Source organism: Vombatus ursinus, unplaced genomic scaffold, assembly GCF_900497805.2.
Source record: "Vombatus ursinus unplaced genomic scaffold, bare-nosed wombat genome assembly UNPS02004596.1, whole genome shotgun sequence".
Lineage (NCBI taxonomy): Eukaryota > Metazoa > Chordata > Mammalia > Diprotodontia > Vombatidae > Vombatus > Vombatus ursinus.
This window is the reverse complement of record NW_020944374.1, coordinates 2,124,113-2,143,241: the sequence shown is the minus strand read 5'-3', so window position 1 is coordinate 2,143,241 and position 19,129 is coordinate 2,124,113. Positions and strand designations below refer to the sequence as shown.

The window sequence follows — 19,129 nt, the reverse complement described above, 5'->3', positions numbered from 1 at the left end:
AGTGCTTATTAAACTAGGTGCTAAGGACATACAATGAAAAAAGTCAGACAGTTTCTGCTGTCAAAAAGAGCTTATATTCTACCCATAAAAACTCCTTACTTGATGCTAGCATCTCAAGCTATTTCATAGTTTTTTTGCCTCTACTTCCTCTGACTTCTCAACCCTTTACAATCTAGAGCCCAATCCCATCTTGCCAGTCACCTGAAACAGCTCTTTACAATGTGGCCTTTTCTCAGTCCTCATCCATTCTGATTTCTATGAAACACTGGGGATGACCCACGTGCTCCTAGATTAGATCTCATTTGTTGAGTTTGTGGAAGGGACTTCTTGGTCAGATTTGAGTTCAACTAGACAGTTTTTGGAGTCTCTTCCACACTGGAGATTCTAAGATTCCTGGTTCTCTTCCTCTCTGATATTAATTTCTTAGCCTCATTTGTCAAATCACCATTCATCTCTCACCACCTAACAGTGGGTGACTGCCAAGGCTCCTTTCTCAGGGATCCCATGAGTTCCTATGGGTTCAACTGTCATCTCTATGTATATGACTCCCAGGATCTAACTCTCCAGCTCTCCAAAATGCAGTCTTCCCTCATCAAATGCCTGGATGTTCCATAGGCATATCAATCACTATAAAACCTCAATGAGATCCATAGCCACTCAAAAAAAAAGTGTCTATTATTAAGATTATGACATGCATGCAGTTGGAGTTCATCCATTTTGCAAATAGATGATAGCTGAGCCCAGGATTGAACAAAAAGAGGAGAACAGACTAAATTACCTTTGGGAAACTGCAAAACTCTTTTAAAGAGCCCAAACTTCTCCCAGAAACAAAGGCTTATTTTTTTAATATCAATATTATACTAGTGTTGAAAGCTGATGAGTTATAGAACACTAGTATTAGAAGAACTTATCAGAAGGTGAAGAGGCACACAAAGGAAAGAAGCAAGATTCAATACATAATTAACAAGGAATTAAGAAAAACTGGAATAAATGATGTTAACAAAGAAATGTGCCACTGAAGAAGATGGTCTGCTCACAGGAAAAGAGTAAGAGCCTAAGGACAATTGGTATCATCAAGATGTCAAAATAAACCAAGCTGGGTGGAGCCCCTGTGTCAACCTGATTTAAAGATAAATAGGTATAGCTGAATATACACATCAATGAGATCAAAGATCCATTTAATTGTATTTATCTTTGTACTTGTTGCACAGCATATCCCACCATCATCCCCAGGCCTCCCTCAACCAATAAGCAAAGGCTACCGCATAGGATATGTAGTTAATAACCACTTGCTGTGATTCTTTACGGTTCTGAATCCTAAAACAATCCCCCCCCCCAAAAAAAGAGAGAGAAATAAGACCAAGGATAAACAACGGAAAGAGCAAAGTGGGAATAAGACAATTTTCACTTCAGACATAACAGGTATATAAAGTCTAACATCCCTGTTCCAGCTCTGAATCTTTATGACTCTTTACATGACTAGAAAAGGAGTTGGACTCATCATGTAGCATGAATAAACACAAAGACTAAATACTAATGATAAGTCCTGAAATAAACTAGATGATAGAAAAATAAAAGGAACCCTTCCTTAGAAAACAAAAGGAATGTTTAGAGACCATCTAGTTCTCATTTTATGGAGGAGGAAAGAGAGGCCCTGAGAGAAGTGAAGTGACTTGCCCAAAGTCACACAGGTAGTATTTAGTCCAGCAGGATTTGAATCAATACTGTATGTAGTATTTATGGAAAAGAACAGACAGGAATAGTGTAAGTTAAAAGAGTAAAAGGGAAGCTGTATAACCTTTAAACTCAGCCATATCATTCCTAGGCCTATATCCCAAAGAGATCACGGAAATACATACAAAATATTTAGCAGCTGTTTTGTAGTAGCAAGAAAATGGAATCTAAGGTGGTCCACATTTATTTAGAAATGGCTATATAACCATGAAGGTATATAATTGTAATGAAATTGTACTGTACTGCACTGAAGGAAATGAAGAAATGGACAGTTTCAGAGAAACCCAAGGAAGACCTATATGAACTGCAGAGTAAAGTGAGCAGAACCAGAAGAACAATTTATACAATAACAATAACATCATAAAGATAAACAAATTTCAAATACTTGAGAGATCTGATCAAAGTAATGGCAAAACATGATTTTAGAGGATAGATGAAGTACAGCTCTAGAGAGAGGTGATGAGATTCAGGGTGCATGAAGAATGAGATATTTTTTGCACGTGGCCATTGCAAAAAGTTGTTACAATGGTCTTTTCCCCTCCCAAGGTGGTAGAAGTGGGGAGAGAAAATAATTTTTCTTCATTAAAAAAAAATTAAATTTAACTTTAAAAAGGGGAAAGAGTAAAGGGAGTATGATCTGTATTGGTAGATGAAATGACAGTAATCCTCATTCATGAAATCAGCTCTAAAGTACCATGCTTTTCTTTTGAACCTCAAATATGTACATGTGTACAGACACAAATGTAAATACGCAAGTATTACAGTTGAACTTTCACTATAATAAAAAGGTTATTTCACTTGTCAAAAAGCTGAACAAGAATAAAGAACCCTTGATTCTAAGCACCCTAAAAATTTAACCTGAAACTGAAGCAAACACATAAAGACAACAAAAATTATATAAATTAAACAGACTAAAATATGTTTTTTTCAAAAAGATAACATTCTAAAAATAGTGATGTACATTTACTGGTTCTCATTTTTTAGATGTAGAAGTTATTTGATGTTCTGAAGGCTAAATACATTGTAATCATTAGCACAACTTAGGAAATAGACCAATTAGCTAAAATACAACAAAACAGTCAACAAAATTACATGGATATTCTTTTAATAGTTTATTTCCTGGTCCAAATATTCATCAACGTTAAATTACTTCCAGCCAACATCAATATTTAATTACTTCAAAATCCACAAAACAGGTAATATAAATGTTACACATACTTTTCCTTTGCCTTGTTTTTGGTTTTTTCCTTCAATATCCTCAAAGTCTGTGTCAGAAGAAAAATGTGTCTCTGACTCCCTGTAAGAACACAATAAGCAAATTTTGAAAACATTGCAAATTTTAGTTGTTTTGCAAAAACAAAAGCTCACAGGCCACAGAAGTTTAACTGCATACTCAAACCCAAATGTCATTAAAAGTAAGAAATTCCATAAAATCATCCATGAAATATTCCTTCTACTAAATGCTGCATCCTATTACTTTAAACTACCACATAAACAATTTAAATGTACAATTTAAATGTACAAATGTACAAATACCTAAAATTCCATTTTAATGACTTTTAAAAAGTATTCATTTTGTCTAAGAAAGTAAAAACAAAAAACCCTTAAAAACTAACTACTAGGAGTTAGGACATTTCATTACATTAGTTTTGTTTTCTAGTTCTTATAATGCTATTTTTTAAATAATTTTTGTCTATTATAAATATCACACTTTATATTTAGAGTTTGTGTATGTTGAGTTATTTTAAATTATAAAGAGAAACTGATTATTTCAAGGTTCATACAATGCTAGGATCAGAGATTTAGACATGGAAGGAAGCTCTGAAGTCATCAAAACTACCTCTTCATTTTGCAGATGAGCAAACTGAGGAGACACAGACAATGCGACTTGACCAAAGTCACAAGATGGGATTTGAATCCTGGTCCTGTGACTGCAAATTCAGCACGTTATACTACTTTATGTAGTAGCATTCCACAAATTTGTATTTTTATAAGAAAAAAGGCAATTAGTTTTAACAAGAATATAGACACAGTGATTCACTTATCATGCACCTATGTGCATACATACACACAGAGCCTTTGGCTTATATTCTCATTAGTTATTCTTAATAAAAATGACATGGATAAAAAGTCAACAAACTGTACATGTTACATGTACTGAAGAAAACACGCCTATATCTGCTAGGAGTTTCCTAATAAAGGAGCTCCCCAAACCAACAAAATCATATGTATGTGCAGAAAAAAAGTTTTATATAACCAAATATAACCAAAAATAAGCACAATATCCTAAAATTCATAAACCAACATATGGAAGTAAACTGAAAGGACTAGACTAAAAAGACAGGTTTCTCTGATCAAATTTCTTCTATTTACATTTTATTTCTACAATAAATACTTCTCCAGATGTCATGTAGTGACACTGATTTTTTAGATCTAAAATAATGACTAACACACCAATATTAAATGAAATACTATTATTCATCAGCACACCTTAGCCTTGGTGTCTTCCCTCAGTGAATTTCAGGAGTCTAATGAACATTGTGGCAATCTCTGCTTTAGTCTAGGGATGTTGACAATAGAATGAGTGTCATTTTAGAGAATGAGCAGTTTTACTAAAAGCATACATTTAAGCTAACTTCTAGAAGGGTTAGCTCCAGTTCTGTTCTTTGAAAAATACTCCACCCTAACTCCAGGAAGCAAGGCTTTACAGTCTTCCAAAACTGGAAAAGTTCTTGCAAACCACAGTATGAGATGATTCTTCTCTCTCTCCAAGACATTTATGGAACATTTGCAAAAATGCCTAGCACTCAGCTCTAGAAAGAGTTCTATAAACTTCTCTGAAAATACAGCAAAAGGCATTATTCTTTTCCAAGTCACTGGGAAATAAGCAGGTGTGAAACATTTACTTGTTACCTAATATATAAAATACAGGCTCAGCTAAATCCTTAAAGCTTCATCAACATGATTACTAGGAAAGAATGGACAAATAAATCAAAGCATACTGTTCTAAGAGCCACCTGATGTTTAGGGAGAAAAGTTTCTAAAGCCTACAAAATTAAACAGCCAACAGGAAGCCATAAAACAGAGAAATTCCTCAATAGCAGACTTTAGCTGTTCTTCTTAACACACCCTCTAGTGTAACAGCAAAACTGGGGGGCAGGGGGAGTATATAAGTATAAAAATGCCAGGAACTTTAGGGTCTTTGAACTTGGACAAGTCACTTTAAATCCCTGGGGCAGAAAAATTCAAGGGCTTACCTAGCTACAGTCCCTTCCAGCTGCAAAACCTATGAACTCAAACTCAAATTACAAGATTGTTTCTCTCAACAAAAAACCTATTTTGACAAGCAAAAGGACAAAGCTAGATATACTGATGATCAAGGATTGGAGAACCAATGAAAACTGCACAGCCTGAAGCTTGATTTCCTGGATTTAATCAAACCCCCTTATTTTGAGAGATAAAAGAAACTGAGGCCCAGAGGGGTAAAAATGGCTTGCTGGTAGGTCAGTGATAGAGCTGTTTAATGGCAGTACTCCTACTTCAATTTTACTGTTACTTCCACTACTGACTACAGGGGGATGAGGGATGTCACACTGGGTTAAAGATTAGATGTTTCAATTCTCACCACAAGCTACCAGAACTGCCACTTGTGAGTAGCCAGGAAGTGATATGGCATAAGGCAAAGCACAGTGGACCTGAAAGTAAGGAAGAACCTGGATGTGGAACCAGGATATGAGTTCACACTCTAACTACATCATACCTGTGTGATCTCTGGCCTCAGCTACCTCATGACAGGACTGGACAACACAGACCTCTTCCACCTCAAAATCTAATAGTGTACTTGAATTCTAATTGTGACACTGTATAGCCCTGCTTTTTAAATAATACTTACATTTCCTATGTTACAGGGTTATTGTTTGGGAAAGTCTTGGTAAAATCCAAGTGCTACATAAGTATAACCTGTGATGACAGTTCATTGTAGCATGGAGGTGGCCCTGGTACCCTAAAGACTGTGCCAGGAAAGCAACACTCAGCCAGATATAAGCTACCAATTGTGGGATTGTCTGTAGTCTTTAAGATCAGTCTAGCTAATGTCAGAGAGCTAGGTAATGAATTTTTTTGACAACAGAGAGCTGTCATGGAAAGGCTCTTTAGAACTAAAGGAATTTCGATCAGCTTTGTTGAAGGAAACATCCATGACAAGAGCAACAACAACAAAGTCAAAGATTGTCTAGATATTATTAGTACTTGAAATGTATTGAGTTGAAGTTGTTTTTTTTTCCACCCATGAAGCTAACAGGTCTGAGATCCAGTCAAAAATGAACAAATATTAGGACCATCCATTAGTTTAGGTGTCCTTAATATTTCAGTCAAATAAATTCTACAATCTCTCACTGTGTTGCTTAATATTTGCCTGCGGTGCATACAATGAAATAAGCTATTTACAAGTATTACTATCTATACTCTCCTCTCCTGAGGGGGCCCACCCTCAGTAGCATGATGGGATGATCCTTCTTTCTCTTATGTTCAAGCAAGTAAGAAACTCTAAAGCTGAATCATGAATGTATGCTGTGAGCACCACTGGAAGATTTTATCTGGTGTAGAAAATAGATGACTAAGCAGTCAAATGACTCTGAGAAGCAGTGTGGTGTAATGTATAAAATACTGAATTTGAATTTGGAGAATCTGGGTTCTGATCCTAGCTCTGCTACTTACTACTGGTGTGACCCTGGGCAAGTCACTTCACCTCTGTGGGTCCTCAGTTCCAGAGGCTTGAACTAGAAAGCCTCTAAGGTCCTTTCAGTTCTAGATCTATTATGGATCCCACAATTTGGCCATGGTCAGAATGTTAGCATGTATCTGAGGCAGAACTTAAACCCAGGTCCTTCCTGGCCTGGCCAAACCACTTTCCACTATACCACACTGCCTCTCTCATTCCATAAAAAGAAACTCATGACTGAAATCTATTAGACCAATAAAAACAATGAATGTAAGTTTCACATTAAGGTTAATTTTATGTAGCTACACCTTGTCCTCTTTCTTCCTTTCTGTATAAAGTAAGCTCACAAGGATAGGGATAGTGTCTTCCTTTGCTAAATTCTTACACGGTCTATAGGAGGCAAGGTTATTGATAACAGTGACTGTAATTACCACTTTTATGAGGACACAAAAATCTAAGAAAATCATGTTTTACTGCAACTAATTTCCTTAGTAAAGATGCTAATTCAAAGGAAATTTAAAGTATTTTAAAAACTGACAGAAAACAAGAGTATCTTTTATTTTTATCCCAAGTACCCCCTCCTGCCCATCAAGCCAACCAAACAGTAAATCTCATTAAAACACTAAAAATAGTGTGAAATAAGCACATGAAGGCTATAACTATTCTAGTGACATTACAAAAGACCCAAGATGCAGGCCACAAAAAATTCTAAAATCTACATGTATTATCAAAACTCCACACTGACTATCAATCTCCATTCTGATCTACCTATTTCCCTAGATTTACTCACAAAACTAAATGTCACCGAAATCAAAACAAAAAATTATGGATAACTCTTAGAACCTATACACAAAATATCTTTCAGTTATAGTATGCTTATATATTTCTAGCCTAAAAATGAGCCTTATTAAATTATATGACTGATATATTCCTAAATTTACAGGCATTAAATTTTTGTAAATTATATTTAAATGCAATAGATTTTTAGATTTTCCACAAGCAGGACCTATCTGGATCTAGAATGTAAACTACCATACACTTCTGACCCTGCTTGGGACAACCACTGAAGTCTTTTTAAACATTCTTGGTGGAAAAAGATGGCAAAGTGGCCACTCTGTCTCTTTTTCATTGACAACATCTTCATTTCTGGGCACTATAATTTTTGAAGTTTGAGGAGGTGGGGGGGTAGGCAAAGGCTTAGAATAGTAACTTTTTTTTATTAAAAAGAACCAAATTTAGTTTTGAAAATTGTGACACTAGTTGAAATAACAAGTCACAATTGAAATAACTGGAATGACACAAAATCAGAGCTGGGAATCACTGTTCCAGAGTAAATCTAAGATTTTTAAAAACCTGTTTAAAAGCATATATACTACTTTCTGTTTTCGCTACCAATGGAGGATCAATAAATATGGAGAAAACACCAAAAAATCCTTAGATTAAAAATCACCATTATTAAAAATTACTTACTGAAGTAGGTTAAAATCAGTTGGTATTTCTGGAGCTGCTATCATTTCTTTATCATCTTCTGGAACACCACAGTATTAGAAATAATGTGTTCATAAATTTATGTTTGCAAAGCGCAAGTGTACTTCTTCCTTCTGTGATAGACAATTCCTAAAAAAAGAAAACAGGTCATGTTTATTCTGCCAAACTGAGAAAGGGAAAACAGCAAAATGACCACGCTCAAAAGCTATAGACACCAATGACTTGCTTTCTGTTTCAGCAAATAAAAGGATTTTTTACCTCCCCTTTACTTCTTTATCTAGATGTTCATTTTTGTCAAAACCAGGTACAATGCCACAATAAAAGCAAAATAGAAAAGAAAGGCTTCTACTACAAATTTAACTTAAAAATTAATTCTCTTTCTTAGTTTTGATTTTTTAAAGTCTATTCTAAATAGCATGTGATCTTTTTAAACAACTTCACAAAATTGAACTACTACATGGAACAATATGAAATTCTGAAATTTCAGAAGTGTAAAAGGGGAAACTGATTTGACAAAGAAACTAACATTCTTCTCAGATACCCATTCATCCATGTATTCATTCACTCAAGGAACATTTATTCAATCAGCCAACTATTGGATGTTTGGGGAGAGACAGCAAATTTTTTTTAACCTAAACTGTTCCCCCTAAAGTAACTGACAAGCTAAACTGAGAAGAAAATATAAGAAACTAACAGCTTAGTGAAGGCAGTAAGGTGTCCCAAGGTCGAAGACTGAAGATTAGTTTAGAAAGCTAGAAAGGTTATAATGGCAAGTCCAAGCAGGTGAGCAATATATAACCAGAAAAAGAAAAATAGGCCAGTTTCATTTCTATGAAACTCATAGCGGAAAGTATACAGCTTTACTGGTAACTGCTGGCAACTCCCGCTAGGAGGCTGATGATCCCCTATTACATAACACTTTTTAATTTACTACGATCTAGTTATTGAAAGTACTTTAAGATTAACATTCCAAAGCAATAATGTACTGATTATCTTCTCCAATGGTTCATGAGAAAATAACAAGAGTTTCTATTTCTTCCTTGACCAAGTATTATATAGATGCTACAAAAGCTTTAAGCAAATGGCCTTAAAAGGACAATAAAACAAGGCAAACTGAAAACCTTGTCCTTCTCAACCCTAGAACAGTGGTGTCCAACTCCAATAGAAAAGAGGCCACTAAACTGTACGCAAGAATCCCGGCTGGCCGTATATTGACTCATTCTTAAAATGTAATATTATCTATGTTTTATTGTATTTTTTATTTATTGTTAGATATTTCCCAATTACAGTTTAATCGGGTTCCACTTACACTTGGGCTACATGCCTGCATTTGACACCTCTGCCCTAGAACTAGAAAATTCTAATACCAAAGTAGAGGGAGAAGGAAAAACAGAAGACATGAATAATCTGCAAATTAGGAAAAGCAGCTCCTGAATTATCCAAGAGTTGTCTTATAAAACCATATTGAATTTTGTCACTCTCCTAAAGTACTCATATTGTAAAAATATCTAATTTAGTGACATGCCCATTACATGACTAAATCCACAACTGTTCTCTTAGACTACCATTTAAATACTTCCATTTAAAAATAACTTCGTGTGTATGTGTAGAGAGATTCTCAGAGCTAGTCAAGTGAGTAGAGGTTCCCTGCCAGCTAGAACTTTAAGCAGAAAAGATAAATGTGCCCACTCCTAAGTGCATTAGGAAAAGAAACTGGCCACCTCACGATTTATTGTAATTTAAATATAGATTTAGCTCATAAATATATTCTGACTAGGCAACATATGGCATAACGTATAGAGTGCTGGACTTGGGCTTCAATGTGCACCTCAGACATTTGATGTATAATCATGGGCAAGTCACTTACCCTCTCTAACAATTCAGTTTCCTGATCTGGAAAATGGGGAAAATATTTGCATTGCCTATGTCCAAGAATGCTTTTTGTAATGAAAGAAGTTTGCAAACCTTGAAGCCCTGAATGAGTTAACATTTTAAGAGATAAAAAGGAGCCATAAGTAAAGATTTTGTAGCCTCCAAAAAGTTCTAAATGAAAGGGTTTGATATAACAGCATTCCTTGTATAATTTCTAGTGAAGAATTCACTAAGTGTTGCCAGGTCAAATCAGGTTCAGCAAGATTATGTAAATTTGTGCTTAGTAATAAGAAAAAGTCAATATAAGGACAAGAATGAAGTACCAAAGCATAAGCCTCTCTCAGTAGAGAGCTGTTTGTTTTTTAATTGTAATTAATAAACCTTGCCAAATATTTTTCATCCCATTAAAATATAAAATTACAGTCATAACTGTTTTTATGTGAACTATAAAAAAGAAGTTTTTTTTTTTAACTAGAAAAGTACTTCTTTGCCCTGTGACAGCATTATCTATTCCTAGGTATATTAGAAAGGAACTAGCAACGGATGGAGAGGAGAGCTAGTCTAGGTGTCAGGATGGTCTGAGTTTAAAATCTTGCCTCTCATAGTATATACTGATCATGTGCCCCTAGGGAAGTCACAAGTAGCCCCAAGCAAAAGTCGAAACAGCAGATCAACTTCGGGGGAGGGGTGTCCCCATACCGATGGGATCACCAATCAGGTCTTGATTTAAAAAAAAATCTGTAGCATACTAAATTCCAAGTACCTCTGCATTTAAGTTTTTTTTTTTCCCCCCGAAATATCTATAGCTTGCCATCAAGAGCTGGTTTCAGCTCAAAGAAAACTTAATTCTTAATTCAAGCAATAAAGTAAGTGCTAAATCTAGTCTTTTTTTTTTTAAGGTCAATCTTGGTCCACATAAAACCCCAGAATACATTTTTCACCTTGAGTACATTTATACAGTTGTATACAACATTGATAATGGGCTGCATTGAAAAAGTCCCCAAGTAACATCTTTCTGATTGCAGATATGGGTCATATTTTAAGAGAAGCCCTAATTTTCCTATGTAGAAACTCGATGGAATTTTATGGAAGCATAATAACGGCATGAATTTCATTAATAAAAAATGTTTATTAACAAAATTTAACCTTTATGCTTTCATAAATAATTACTATATTCAAAATACAAATGTATACTCAAAGATCACAAGGTGGAGCTCTCACCCAAAGCTAGAAAAAAATGAACACAGGTTTCAACCTCTAGTTACTCTTTATCAGGTATACTAATTCCATATAGCATTAAGTTAATAAAATTCTTCCTACAAGGGAAAAGATGAGAGGAGGGATTACAATTTACAATAACTCTGGAAGTAAAAGTATTCAAACTACCTGCCATCCCTTTTTTTTAATTGATAGGATCAAATTCATGGCCATGATGCATAATTTGCTTTCCGGTATTTTCATAAATCTCACAATTAAAATATCAACCCAATATCCGATCTAATTAACATTTATTAAGTACCTACCATGTGCCAGGTACTGTGCTATACATTGGGGATACAATTAATAAAAAAGACAGTCTCTGCCTTCAAGGAACTTACAATCTAAAGGAAATCATAGCAGTATGATGCAGAAGGAAAAGCAAAGGGAAAAAGAATTTTATCTTTTAGTTACAAGGATATAGATATATAGATAAGAAACAATCACTAGAACAAAATACTGCCTTCCTCTTGAAAAATCCTCATGTCATTAAAGAGATTATTTGATTTTATAAGTTAATTTAAAAGCAAGTTTTATTTTACATAAATTCGTATTGTTGAAATATCACTTATTTCTTCTGCAATGTTTTCCTTCCTCACTGATGTCTCTGAGAATACCTGGCTTCTTTTAGGGACTCAGCTTGAAAGTTACTTGAGAATATAGACTGTCAAGTATTTTCAAGTAAACTGTTTTCACATACATAATATGGAAAATGGTCCCTGGTCAAATTATAGCATTGAGTGTGTGGTTCACAACTACTAAGAAACTCTTTTTCCCTATCTATAAAATGGGAATAGTATTATTTGTACTACCGTCCTCATCAGGGGTTGTTGCAAGAAAAGTAACTTGCAAATACCAGTGAGTTCTCCCTAATAGAAAATTTCTGCTAAGAAAAGTAACTATTTTGGAGAAGAGAGGTTGCAGACTTAAGATACATAAACAATTTCATAAAATCATAGATTTGGTACTAAGGCACTATGCAGTCATTACTCTGACCCATCAGTCTCTTCAAATGTCAAGACTGACAGAGTTTTCTATTATGACTGTCACTTGTCCCCAATCAACAATTTTAAGACAATTTCAGAAACAATATAAATTTTACAGAAGTAAGAAGATACCCTCCAGCAGGGCTAAGGACATGCCCTCTTCAAACAAGTTTTTCAAGGGGTAAGGAAGGGGATAGGAGGTGAGACAGTCTTTTTCTTTTTTTTTAACAGATCTAAGCCATCTCTAAGAATTACCAGGAAATAACCTTAAGTTTATGCAAATAAGACCTAGCAATAGTCACTTGTCCCCCTCAAAGGGTAAGTGTAAAATGCTGGATGACACAGAATGGGTGAATGCTTAAGTATCTCCTAGGAACTACGGTTTTGTAAGCAAAATTTACATTGCAATGCGATATAATACTGTGTTAGATTTTTCTAATATATCTTCCATATGGTATATGCCCTTAAAAGTTGTTCCAGAGGTTCTACCATTTTTGACATCTTAACTAATAATGGAGGGACAACCCCCAAAACTGGGTTCACTGCCTACTCCTTAGCTCATTTTGTTTCCAAAACCAAAGTAGCCTTGAGTTATTTGAACTATATTAACTTGAAAACCATGACTGATCATGTGCCAAAAGACTAAGTAAGGTACAGTAGCAATAACCAACATATTTCAGAGAATTACAAAACAGAATTAATTAAAAGATTTCTAGATCTAAAAATGCATAAAATTCACATTAGGTTCCAAGAAAAGTCTTTTATTGATTTAAATCTAAATCCCAGTAGATATTTGCATCATAAAAATCACTTTGCACCTGGTATCATTTGAGTCAAGTGGCAAATCTCAAACAACAGAGAATTCATACCAGAAAACATTAGCTGTAGGCAGGATTATGTCGTTCATGTAAAAAATCCAAGTTATATATGGTATTAAGCCCTAAGCTTTCAAATAATTCTTAAAAGAAGCAGAATATACTTAGTAAATTTTTCATACATAGGTCAAACAGTGCAAAAGTGAAGCACAATTCAGTTCAATGTGTAAACTGTAACAAGAGAAGAGACTGCTTCTAGAGAGCAATAATTTTACATCTTAATTATTATTTTAACTTATCGATTAATTTATTAACAAAATTGGCATTATAATAAACAGCCAATTTTATTCCAAATTTTATCAAGCCTTTCCTCCAAACTCCACTCATTTCTCATCCCTTTCACTTCAGATTAGCTGACATCATACTAAGGTATCTATTACCTTCAGGTATTCCATATCATACAAAGTTTTGGCTAATAATTAACAGTAAACTCTTTCTAAAGTGTTAATTAGAAAAGTATTTACAAGAGCATGTAACAAATACAATTTCATTGTTAAGATACTTATATAAACATACACTCTTGATTTTCAGTAATGAATGTAATGACTTTATAAAAATACAATAAGAACTGGGTGGCTCTAGCAAGTTCAAATTACTCCCCTGTTACAAGATGGAAATCTTTCTGGCCAAAGACTGAGCATACAATACTCCCTTCTCAATTTAAATTTCCAGTGGTATAAATTAGATAAAATCTAAAGCAGCTGATCATTATAGAATACCATCCTGTTGAATACCATTCTGTTGACTAAAATTACTGATGTTTTACATGGCCATTTTATGAATTAAAAGGATATCAGCCACATTTATGATATTTTAAATTTAGCAAAAATACAAATCTGTCTATTTTTGAAGGTGAAATAACTTTAAATTGCCCAGTTTTAGAGCAGGGGAATGATCTAACCATATCAGAAAACATGACAACATTTGCCCCTGAAGATAAGCGCTATTTCTGGCAAAGAAAGTAAAATTCCTCTATCATTTAAAACCATCAAGGTTGCAATGTTTTTCTTACCACATCAGACAGGCAGAAGAGACTGCTCAAATTTAGGTAATGTGTCTTTTTTTAAAAATGGATTAGCTACAACTACCCACTACATAGACGACAATGTAATAACTAACATTTACACAGCAATTTATAAATAACCCTGTCAAGTATGTGGTGCAACTATTTATCACCCTCATGTTACAGATGAGAAAATTGGAGTTCTCCCTTCTCAGCAAAGGGGAAGGGCAGAAAAGAAGCCTTTAATGGCTTTAGGCTGCAGACTATAACTCTCATTCTATAAAGAAATGCAATAAACATGCATGTAATGTTGATAATCCCTATTAGGGTCTGCTCAACAAGATAAGCTGCTAATAATTTTCACAAAGATAAATTCCTAAAACTTTTCCTTATTATTAATACAAGCAGTCTCTAGAACTTGCCTACCAGACAAATTTTTCACTCTATATACCCCAACCCCCTCATCCACTCGCAAGACAATGGTGCAGTACTGTGCTACCACACAGTAGTGGTTAAGATGATAATCCCACTTGATCTTGCATATTTCTGTTAGTAGTCTATATATCTTAAATACCTTATCTGAGAAATGACAAAGATTTGTCCCCATAAATTGAATATATCTGTGAAGTAAGAAATGATCAATGGTGAACAGAGAAGAATGGAAAAATTTTAATGAACTGATGCAAAGTAAGGAGAGGCATAAAAACGGTCTATGCCACTACAAAAATATAAATGGAAGAAAGCGCAAAACAATAAAAAAAGAATTGTTATTAAATTACAAAAAACAAGCTAGGTTCAAAAAAGGGAACACATCTCTCCCCTATATTGCGTATAATCTCACAATTCTTTAAAGTACTGATCCACTTAAAATCGTTTATGTGTTATATAAATCGATGGAAAAAATTTAATATGGTCACGTATTATCACTTTCGTTAGTTTAGAAGAAAATGACTAGTTCTTTTAACATTTTAAAGTTTAAGGGTTTAAGCTTAATAAGCTTTAAAGCTGAACTAAGCCATTTAGGACACCTTATATACGGCAAACCTCAGAGGCATGCAAATACATGCGATGTTCTTCATAATTGAAAGATATTTACTGTTGCAAACAATCAACTTTAAAGTATAAATAATGAGACACAGTATCAACCATTTATTTTATACTGCATACATTAAAGACGCTCCTTTACTACGGATCTGTAATTGTTATTTTTAAATTGTCATTTACGACTTTCCCTCTCTGCTTTGTATGCTGTCTTTGCTCAAAAAGAACGTTTCAGTTTCTGATTATTTCATGCCAAGATGTCTGCTACTATTTTCCAATATCCCACAGCTATACTACTTTGGCTTAAATTGTGTTTCCATGTGTCCTTATATAGATTTTCTCTGCTTGCCCAGCTTGTATAGTCATCTACTCTTGATAGTCATAACAGCTGTTTAGGTATCCTGCTGTCATCCATCCTCCACACACTTCCTACCAAGAGTACTGTAGCTGGCAAGCACAGTTATGCTGGTAGACTGTCCAGATTCTAGAAACTTAGTGATAATCCTACCTTCCTATTCACATTAGGTATGGCTCGTACACTAAGTTAAACAGTTTACCACTAAAGAAAGCAACAGCTTATTGGTTCTGAGGTAAATGTCAAATAGATACTAAGCTTATCGCCAATACAATCAAAACTAGTTATTTAGTATTTATGAGCAAGCAAGTTATGAAGCACTGTGCATACATTATTTCATTTGACACAACCAACCTGGGAAATAGTTAAGCCAGATGTAATACAATTATCATTACTCTCATATTACAAGTGAGGAAAATGGGAGGCAATATACAGATAGGACTTTGAGTTGGAAATGAAATTAGTAAGTTTGGTTATTAGTTAATTTATTATGAGTAAGTTATTATTAGTTAAGAAATTAATATAACTCGCTTACATTGCAAGTAAGGAAATAGGTTAAGGTGACTTGACCCAGGTCATATTAAGCCAGGATTCAAACTCAGGTTCTTTCCACAAAATATGGATGACATCCTTTTATTTTGTCTATCAGTGTATGTATCACTCACGTACTGCACCATGTACTGCTGCTCCAATAACCAAAGGGACAATTTTTAGTTTCATATTGCTGACAAAATAGAACAAACTCAGTGGTGCAGGATAGTATATGATGCTGGCTTCCTATAGTTAGGCAACTGTGCAAAACAATCTACAATATGGGCACAGCTAGGTTCCCATTAATACAGATGTGACTGCCTGTATTTGAATTCTCACTATTCGAAGTTGTCATTATGTAAAATATGGTCATTGGTTCTGGTCCAATAGAAACATGCAGTGTGAATAGTATTTTTAGGAGTCATCAAAAGACCCTGAAAATTACCTGGAGCAGCTTCTGATGAAGTTTTTCCCATGAATCTAAAAACCTAAGAACTTGCCCTGTTGCATACTCAAGAGAAGGCATATAAAATAATTTGGATAACTCTCCTTTGTTCCAATGGTCAAAGACAATAGACCACACAAAAAAGGAGTGAAGAATAATAAGCACTACTTGGTATGTCTGATGTTTGCAGGGCATCTTACAATAATATTTCATTTGATTCTCAGAGGAACAGTAGGCAGTACGGGTATATATTATTCTTATTTTATAGAGGTAAACAGGCCAGTACATAACTACGATCTGATCTAGGTTCATCTGATTCCAAGTCCAGAACACTGTTTTCTTCACCATATACAGCCTACCACTTTCTCCTATTCCTACTCTAAGACCCTAGTTACCTGGACTCCACTTGTGAGCCAGTAACACATAACGAATATACAGGAATATTCACTGTTCTTAATACACTCTTGCTAGTTAATAAATCTCTGAAAGTCAGAATTTCATCTACTGATTTGTCCTTATTCCTCGTATCTAGTAGCACCTGCTATAGTTTGAGGGTATTGCTGATTGGACACCAGAGCAGCTGACAGTCATTCTCTACTGTCTCATTTTGAGATATTACATTTTTGAAAGGCTGAATTCTGTCCTAAAAAAAGTTTAAAAGATTCAAGAAATTTTTACAGATTCCACTATCTACGACAGATCTTCTACTAATGTCAGCTCTTTACATGTACTGTAAAAATGGTTAGAACAATAATTTAACACAAAAATAATATGTTTTAGGGGGTGTGGCATTAAGTGGTTCCTATGTGTAATGTGCTGTGTTGGGCAGTGGGGGAGACAAGGGCCCCTTGTTCCCAAGGGGCTTACTAGATTATAGGTAGAACACACATATAAAATGCACTATAAAACAGATTACAGTAAATTGCCTACAAAGAGTACAAACTGACAACATCAGATAAGAATGGAATCTGGGGGGAAGGGAGGAAGGATCCCAAAAGGCTTTGTGTAAGAGATGGAACATCTGACATGGACTTCGTAGGAAAAAAAAGCATAAGGGAGTAAACTGTTGATAACTGAGGTTTTGTTTCATAAATAAAAGGAAACAAAATAAAAATATTTAAGAGTGGATTATTATTGTGTAGTAAGAAATAACAAATGAGAAATTCAGAAAAATGTGGTAAGAACTGTATGAACTGATAGAATAAAATAAACAGACAAATGATACAACCAAAACAATGTAAATGAAGATTGCTAAAAGGAAGCTGAATTCAAGTGAAAATCAAATGAAGGTCCCTGATAACAGAGAAGAAAGCACATTTTCCCCCCTTAGGCAACTGGGGTTAAGTGACTTGCCCAGGGTCACACAGCTAATAAGTGTCAAGTGTTTGGTCTGAGGCCAAATTTGAACTCAGGTCCTCCTGACTTCAGGGCAGGTGCTCTATCCACTGTGCAACCTAGCTGCCCCAAGAAAGCACATATTAACCCTCAAAAGCAGAGAGCAGTATATTTACAACAGCAGAGTTTTGTATATAGTCATATATGGTTATCAGGTATCTTTGGTTGTTTTTCTTTTTAACAGGGTTACAGGTTTTGCTGAACTTGTCACTCCCCTCCTTTTTTAAACAAGAGAAAGCTTACTGGATATTGGAGCAATATGTTAGGAAATAATATGATGTAAAAAAGAAATCAATTAAAAACAGTATTTTTAGGACATGTAGATTGAGAATCAAGAGTACCTGGGTTTAATTTTGCTTAACAAAATTTAGTCTTAACTTAGACAACCTCAAAGTTCAATGCCCTCATCTATAAAATGATTCTAAAGTATCTTAATTCTAAAGTTTTATTCTCATTTCCACCAGTCTCCTTAAAATATCAAGGAAAACACATTCCTTTGCCTCTCTAAAGGATAAAAGACTGATGAGGTGCTACAAGGGCAACCCACTGTTTTCACTTAACAGAAACATTTGAAGAGAATGGAAGTAGGAAATCTATTTGTTCCAATACCTCAGAAACTGGAAATAAGTCATAAATCAGTTTACTGTATCTACCCCTAAGTTAATTCTCTCCAAAAGCTATCCCAAAAACTGTTACCACTTAGAACCCCAAAACTAATTGTAATTAATGCCAGTCCCTATTCCCAAGAAAGGTAATCAAGCTAGTGAGACACTGTTTTCTCCAATAGCTGATTTAAGGAAGGGACTAAAGAGTTTCAGGAAAAATTAGCCAAATATACAGATGCTCATACGTCCCACTTCCTAATTTCTGTTACCCCATTAAGGAATCAGAAAAAATAGTAATGTAGGCCACATGGTGTTATATGACTGAACACTCATCCCTGGTGTTCTAGTTTCCTTCCCCCACTTTACATAATTTCATAAAGGTCCTTCCCTATTTCTTTGTTTTCCTAATACTATATTAGAGTATTTCATTATATTCATGTACCACAAATAAAATATGTAATCCCTAATTTTCCAAAAGTTTCCCAGTGAGCAGTTTATTAAGATCACTGGCCAAATTAGGATCCTCTCATAACATCCCTGTGAGGAACTCTGAAATGTTGTGAGCACAATCCCCTTCTCAACTGGTATGTGCTCTCAAGCCCCCACTTGCAATAGAGGAGTTACTTGCTTGGGGCATTAGATGCTAAGTGACTTGGTCCATGTCACCAGACTGCCTGTGTCAGAGGCAAGACTTGATCCCAAATTTTCAGGATTACAAGGCCTGCCCTCTTTTCACTACCCTACTACCCCAGGCTACCTCTCCACTTAAATAATGTCATTACCCTGAGAAGTTAAGCATTGTGTATATAAAGAACAAGACAT

General features: G+C 34.8%; 1 protein-coding gene across 4 annotated transcripts in view; it reads right to left on the bottom strand.

Moving 5' to 3' along the window:
* The window catches only part of STAG2 (stromal antigen 2), a 122,872-nt gene that overhangs the window by 68,392 nt on the left and 35,351 nt on the right, over positions 1-19,129 (bottom strand). For all 4 annotated transcript variants that reach the window (XM_027838506.1, XM_027838483.1, XM_027838492.1 and 1 more), the window contains exons 2-3: positions 7,925-8,071; positions 2,953-3,031 (exon numbers count right to left, since the gene is read on the bottom strand). In XM_027838506.1, the coding sequence (XP_027694307.1) occupies positions 2,953-3,031; positions 7,925-7,968 (123 nt within the window). In that variant the 5' untranslated portion in view covers positions 7,969-8,071. The remainder of the gene's footprint in view (positions 1-2,952; positions 3,032-7,924; positions 8,072-19,129) is intronic.